Source organism: Benincasa hispida, chromosome 11 (assembly GCF_027475165.1).
Source record: "Benincasa hispida cultivar pf3 chromosome 11, pf3_genome.v1.1, whole genome shotgun sequence".
Lineage (NCBI taxonomy): Eukaryota > Viridiplantae > Streptophyta > Magnoliopsida > Cucurbitales > Cucurbitaceae > Benincasa > Benincasa hispida.
This window is the reverse complement of record NC_143488.1, coordinates 17250364-17258199: the sequence shown is the minus strand read 5'-3', so window position 1 is coordinate 17258199 and position 7836 is coordinate 17250364. Positions and strand designations below refer to the sequence as shown.

Below are 7836 nucleotides of genomic sequence, written 5' to 3'. Positions count from 1 at the left end.
TGAAACATTATATTTATTGTCCTTTTGTTTCAAACATAAAATATTAGAAGACAACACATAGCTCTACCTTTCTTCATCTTCGGGACGTTTTCTTGATCTTATGGCTCTTAAACGATTAAGAGTTTTGTTCAATGATAAGTGGGATGAAAATAATTACTATCCTGACTTTCGATTCATTGAAGTTTCTGTTACTTCAAACACATCTTTTAAACATCTTGTCAATCTAATCCAATTTAAGGTTTTTTTTCAACTTGTGAATATATTGAATGAATATGTTGTTGTAACTAAATATACTTTTTTAATACATGTTAATTTTTCCATCTATTATTACTATATTTTATGTGTCATTCCTCGTACTTTTGCAATATTTAGTTACACTGTAATTATCACTATTTAACGTTTTTACATCTCTTTGTTACAACATAACCATATATAACTGTGTATAAAACATTCTTTTTTTAAATGTGTATGACACTGTAATTATTACTACTTTAAGATTTTTCACTTCTGTCGTGATTTTGTGTTTCTATCTTAGGGAAGACTTAAAAAATAACACTTTTCTTATTTTATATTTTCACTCAAGGAATCTAAGAATAGAGGTTTTTTTTTTCTCAATGGTTCATATTTTTGCTCATTCAATCATGATATGCATTTGTTGATTGTATTTGTACATAATTTTAAACAACGTGCAATGTTATAAAATATTGGTCATCATTCTAAAACTATAATGACTAACTGTTATCTATCTAATTCAAATAAACTTTTTTATCAATACTTAGGAATGACTAGATATGCGAATAGAATTACAAACTCCAATTTGCTTCATTGATATGATAATTAGAAGGAAATAAAATGAAAGGGCCATAAATGCATTAACTGTAATTAAAAAGTCATTTAAAACATAAACTAGGAGGTTGGTCTAAAAAAAAAAAAACATAAATTCAGAAGTTCCAATTTGAGGAAACTTTAATAAAAAAATAGTATATTCATCAGTGGTCATATTCTTTTACGTTTGATTCAAGTGAAGGTCAAAGGATGAGTCATTCTCATCAACATATTCTTTAGATTTTTGTAGCATTTTGCCCTTCACTGCATCAATCCATATACCAGTAATTGGTGTATTTGTAGCATCCTTCAATGTGGCTAATTATGCAGCTCTACGTCGATCCGTTTCCTCTCTTCCCTTCTCTAATTCTTCTATAGTCGTCACCAAGTATCAACAATAAATAACTAATTTAGTTAGTATAATAATATTATTTATTTTTAGAGTATCATTTATATACAATCACACTTTAATTATAAAAGCTTACATGTCGTAAGAGGATTTGTGTTGACTTCAAGTTTGGGTCAATCATATCAAACCTTCTTTTGACCTTTTATTTTCAACAAAAGGAAATTATATGTTAGTAGGGTATAAAGTCTACAAGTTTAATACAGTGCTCTATTATATTTTACCTATTTATTCTTGTGGGCAATCGAGGCTTGCACCCCAATCGATTACTGGTTACACAGGTTGATGGTCTAACAATTGCATCCTATCAGTAGGTAAATTAATTTTTTTTTTATTAATTTTACATTTAGTAACATGTTTAACCATACAGGTTTTGTCTTACTTAGATTGTTATTCCAATTCAGTTTTGTTAGTAAATGTTAATAAAACTGTTAGTAAACATTCTGTTTAATCTTCTCTTTTACCATCTCTTTTAATAACAAAAACAAGATATTGTTTTTAAAATGAATTCATAGTTTCAGTTAGTGATCCCTTAAAAGTCGGATAGGATCTTATTTGAAAAAAAATCAAAACAATTAGGTATTTTGAATATAAAAATCTTGCATGTAGGGAAGAATATGTATGTTGAACCTTTGTTTTAGTGCGGAAGATTTCAAGAATAGAGAGTCATCGTCGAAACTATAATCCATTAATTTGTTCAGTTCAAACACCGTATATGACCGAAATATCTCTTATCGACGGCCGGAGCAGGAGCAACTCCAAGCGAATGATTGAATGAAGAACGACCGGAGAACCTATGGACCTCCAAGAGTAGAAGTTTGAAGATGGAAAAGTCGGAGCACCTCCTATCGACGACCAGAGCAGGAGCAACTCTAAGAGAATGATTACATGAAGAAAGACCGAAGCACCTATGAACCTCCAAGAGCAAAAGCTTGAAGATGGAAGAGCAGAAGCTTGAAGATAGAAGAATTGAGAAGAGAAAAAGTTAGGATGGGGAAAGGGAAAGTTCTTGGAAAGAGAAAATGACGAAGAAAAGTTGAGTGTTGAGTTAGGTTTTTTGAAAGATAAATGTATTGGATTTTAAAAGCAAGTTGGTACTTTTGGGTGGGTATAATTAGAGTGTATCTAAACTTTTGTCTTATCAAACATTATCTATGTAGTAGAGGTAACTTGGATTTAAAAATTTTTTATTTATTACTTTTTTATTCCGATTTGCTATTTTTACAAATGGAAAGTAGGTTTGCTAATTGTCCAAATAAAAAGTTAAATTATGTTATTTTTCTTATTACCCCTATTTTTTTTTTCTAATTTTGTTGAATTAGATTGAATCGTGGGTTGACTTAAAAAAAATATTGGGTTTAACCATGTACTCAATCAACATATGCATTGAATTAAAATAATACATGAAATCAAATCTTTACACACGATTGTTATAGTCTAAAATTCTTGCCTTCAGATTTTAATCGATTAAATTTGGCAAATACACCAACCAACGGCGCCGTATTGTAAGTACAAGCTTCAGTCTGCATATAATTAGACCGTTCATCATAAAATTCATCTTTTTCATTGGGCCCACCCACCACAGCACCCATCAGCACATTAGGGTTCCGATCAACACGACCATACCAATTATCATACCCCTGCACGCACCCGATAAATCCCCCATTCTCTTTAATCGATTCCATCGACGCTCCTCTGTGGTGCACCCTTTGGGGGTACCGTGGACCAAACCCGACCAAGTAACTCGTGGCCATTGGATTAGCCCCCAAGATGTAGTCGACTTGGGATTTAGCCAAAGTCAACATCTCTTGAGGGCCCACTTCGTGTTGATCGCATTTGAGGCGTTGATTTGAGGCTCGGAGATGGTCGGAGTAGACGGTGAGAAGAAAAGCTGCGGTGGTGACGTATTGGAGGTTGTTCCATTTGCGGGTGTATAGTAAACCCCCTGGGGTGCGTTTTAGGTTAGTCGAGTTGTTCTTGTTTTTGTTGAGGCAACTGCAAAGGTAATGCTCTGCTTTTGAATGGTATGCTTCTAGTATGAACTTATGTTCCTTGTGCTTTTCTTCTGCTAGCAACTAAAATTAAAAGAAAACAAATTTAATATATTTGATCAAATGAATAATTAATGTTTTTGACAAATAATTAATATATATTGTTAAAGCGTGTTTGGTAGTATAGTTTTTTTTTTTTTTTTAAAATAATTATTTTAGATTATCAAAAGAGTTTTATTAATCTTCATAAACAAACAAAAGTATTTAAGAGAAAATTTGAATTAATTCAAATGTCATTTTTCAAGAAACTACTACCAAATATATTATTCCAAAAATGACTTTTAAATTTAATTCAACTTTTATCAAGTGTTTTTTTTAGTTATTATGAAGTGTTTGTTAAATTAAAAAAAACCCTTATTGTAATTTAAATAATTTAATCAATTTTAGTAAACTCGCTCCAAATTATCAACTTTTTAAGATATTTATGTTGTAGATGTCCAATTCATTTGTTGCACAAGTCTTTATTTTAAATTTGTGTTTTGTAAATCCAATTAGGACTAATTTTTTAGATTGACCCATCTTGAAAGCCTAGGTTTTCTTTTATGTGATATGGGGATGATCTAAAGAAAAAGAGAGTGAAAAAGAAGCAAAAATCAAAGAGAAAGATAACAATTTGATTTTTCAGCAATAGCTTCCACAAAGTTATCGATTTCTAGAGTTTGAACTGTTGAATTGTACTAAAATTTGGTCAGCTTGGTCGGGACACATAGAGTCCCGTTTTGAACGATTGGATAATTGTTTGGAGCTTTGGTGTATCCGTAATCCCTACCGAACAGAACTTGTAAAATTGGGTATTTTACATTCTTTTTATCTCTCAAGTGTTCATCTTTTATGTATGAAAGTATTGGTAGATAGTGAACCTTTGTATGACTGATTTAAGTTATTTTTTCCTCAATTTTATCATATAGGAGAAGTTAACAAGGGTAGACTCCTCACAAGTTCTGTGATTTTTACTCTTCACATCGAAGGGGTTTTTCACGTATGCTCTTTGTTAGTTCCACAATTTTGTGATTTATTGCTGTCCATTGTTGGTTGATTGCTTGGTGATTATTTAGTAATTTAATTGTGGTATTTTTGAGAACAATTATTTGGTTGATTATCTTAGTGGGTTGTTGTTATATAGTTTGGGTCCTATCAATTTATTGGAAACTTGATATATATATATTTTTTAAAAATAATCTTTTGTGAATTATTCGAAATACACTATTACTCTCTTTACATTCAAATGTTCAAATTTCATCTCTATGTTTTCAATAAAATTAATCTTTTATAGTTAGTTTCAAGTTAATTTTTAAACTTAATAAAATGTTTTTAAAAAAATAATAATAATATTAAGGATAAATTAACCGAACAAATTTATTTTGTTAAAGGTTTTAAACAAAAATAAGGGTTTCCTAAAAATTAAGGATAAACAAAAATAAGGTTCTAAAAGTCTTAAACATTTGTAAAAGGCAAATAATAAAAGAGAGAATTTTTTTTATGAAGGTTGTGTTAGGAAACTCGATAACAAAAATTTGAAAATAAGACGATCAATAAAAATATAGATGTATTTAATGATTTTAGATATATATTTGGTAGCATATTAAAAAAATGTCATAACCGTTATAAACGTATGTGATACAATATTTATAGATCTTACCTAAAAACTTGAAAACAAATACTTTTTCAAACGGGATTGTAGATTTTTCTAAAGATTTATAAAAACAATTTAGTAAGGTATATAATTGATATAAGCTTCCGTTGGATCTAAAAAATAAGAAGAAGAAAAATAGAGAAATGTACCATGGATGCAAGGATTTGGAGACCAGCATACTTAACATCCCAACTGAACTCATTGATGGCCCAACTAATCCCACCAAAATTCAAACCATTTTCCAATACATACTTCAAATATTCTTCCCTTCCACTTGCCTTGTATAGCCACATTGCTGCCCATAGTAGCTCATCCATGTACCCGCTCACAGACGAATAATACCCTTTTACCACTTCAATACTCTCATCATATTTCCCTCTGTACTTGTCACCAAATTCAAACAACTGCACTACAATAATTAAACCACATCATTAACTGCTCTATTTTATGCTTTTATTTAGTCCTTAACTAACTTTTCAAACTCCTCTAGTTTGCTTCATTTAATTATTTTGCTCACCGCTTTCATTTCTCTCTCTCTCTTTTTTTTACTTGTTAATTAGTTGTTCAACTTGCCTCTTGTGCATGGTGGAGCAGTAGATGCGAGTAATGTGGGTTTGTTCTACTGAACACAATTGCTGCAGCTGCCATTGCCGCCGTGGTCTCTCCGGCAACATCGGAACCCGGGTTGTTTTCGTCGATCTTATAGGCTCGTCGCGACGTTGTCATGTCCTCTGGCCGCTGCCAGCAGTAGTGATCCGTTGCCCCATCGCCCACCTGCAAAAGTTTAAACCTTATTCATTAAAATGACCAATGTGGAGTGCGTTGAAGTCACGCTCTGCCTACGATTTGTATAATGTAAGAAAAATATTTGAATACATCCAAACTGTACAACTTGATTAAGTGTTCAATCACAAGTTACGTTATTATTCTTTTTTTATAAGGGATGCATCGAGATGATGAGTGTAGCTTGAACTGCATCAATATTGCTCATAATGTAACTACTTACCTGCGCCCAAAAGACGTTTGGGTGCGAATGAGCTTTGATGAAGTAATCAGTACCCCACTTGATGGCCTCCAATGCGTGAGTGTACTCTCCAGCAGCCGCCATTTGTTCTCCATATTCAATGACACCCCACGACAGCATTGTGATGGTGAACGCCATTGGTAAACCGAATTTCACGTTGTCACCAGCATCGTAGTACCCTCCAACCAAGTCCACCTGAGAAAATCAACTTACTTGAAATAATTCTCTTATTCTCACTCATTTCATGCATCTCACTTCAATTACACACGGAGAAAAAACTCAAATTATTTATCATAAAAACATACCATGCTTGTGATGATACTTAAATATTGATCATAAAAATATACGAAATAAATTAGTGTTTTGGTGAATATTTAAAAACGAGTGAACGAAGTGTACCCCTTGACGGAGGCCATCGGCGAGGCCGGAATGGTGGCGCCAAGTGAGTCTTTGGTTGTAGGGGAGGCGGCCGGAGCGTTGGGACTCGAAGTAGAGGAGACTAATGGAGAGAGCATGGTGATAGTCGAAGGAATGGATTAAAGGAAGGATGAGAAGAAAGGAGACGATGAGAGAGGCACTTGCTTTTGATGCCTTCATTGTTTAATTTCATTGGCTTGGGGCTCTCTCCCATCTTTGGTACAAATACATCCCATGCTTTGCCAATATTGCCACCCACTTCTTTTTTTACACCATATATCAATTAGAAGAGAAAAAAAGTATTTAGGTGTTGTTGGTTAATCCTATTCATTTGGTTTTTTGTTCTCAGAAATTATACTTATTTCCTCCCAATTTTTTAATATGGTTTTCTTCTCGTAAAAGAGTGAAATTCTGAGCTAGAATTTCAAAGACAAAAACAAGTTTTTAAAAACTCTAGTTTTCTAAATTTGACTTGACTTTTGAAAATATTGTTAAAAATATATAATTAAACAAGTAATTTAGAAGTATAAGATACGTTTGTAGTCTTAATTTTCAAAAACTAAAAGTCAAACCAAATAGTTACTTGCAAACAAGATCAAAATTTTTAAGCTTTGTTTTTTTTTTTTTTTTTTTAAAATATAAGTTTGAACCACTAACTTTTATTCATGGATTTCTTTGTTTTGTTTTCTAATTTTGCAAACCTCTTAAGAATCTAAGCAAGTATTAAAAAAAGATCATCTTTTTAATTTGGATTCAAATGAAAATCACGAAAACATATTCTCAAACATATTCTTTTTCTTGTTTTTTTTAGACAAACATATATGAAATAATTTATCCAAATAGGACCTTAATTGTTAGGATAAACTACATGGGTCCCTCAAGCTTAAAATCGATGTATATTTGGTTGTTGAAGATTCAAAAGTGACACTTTAGTTCCTCATATTTTCAAAATATTTCTAAATGATTCTTAACTTAACTTTAACCTAATTAAATGCTATCATGGATTGATTAACTAGTTGATTTTATTAACCATATGAAAAATAAAAAAACTAATTTAAAAAAGAAAATTATTTCAAATGGTAAAACTGTTAAAACTATTTACAAAATCTAGTAAAATTTTAGAACTATCAATAATAAATGCTGATAGACACTGATAGATTTCTATTAATGTTAGTGTCTATCAACGTCTATCATTGATAGTCTTAAAATTTTAGAATATTTTATAAATATTTAGATTAATTTTTTATATTTGAAAATAATTTTTTTAAAAAAATACAAAAATGGTTTAAATGTTGAAGGCTTTATCCCTCTAGATTAAGTGGATAAATATTATAGTTTAAAAAAAAAAAAAAAGACAAAAAGAGGAATGAATTCAGTATAGGTTGGACCCACTGAATAAAAAAGTAAGGGCGTAATTTTTTTGTGTAATAACTGACACTTAGCTATTATATTCTGTTTTTTTTTCCCTCTCCTCTTTCGT

At 31.1% G+C, this 7836-nt stretch overlaps 1 protein-coding gene across 1 annotated transcript; it reads right to left on the bottom strand.

The window, feature by feature from the left end:
- Positions 1–2647: 2647 nt before the first annotated feature.
- Positions 2648–6538, bottom strand: LOC120090570 (endoglucanase 11-like). The gene is made up of 5 exons (XM_039048298.2): positions 6339–6538; positions 5922–6134; positions 5489–5689; positions 5065–5319; positions 2648–3306 (listed from the first exon to the last, which is right to left on the bottom strand). Exons 1-5 carry the CDS (start codon positions 6534–6536, stop codon positions 2662–2664), a joined length of 1512 nt encoding a protein of 503 aa, XP_038904226.1. The 5' UTR covers positions 6537–6538; the 3' UTR covers positions 2648–2661.
- Between the last annotated feature and the right edge of the window lie 1298 nt (positions 6539–7836).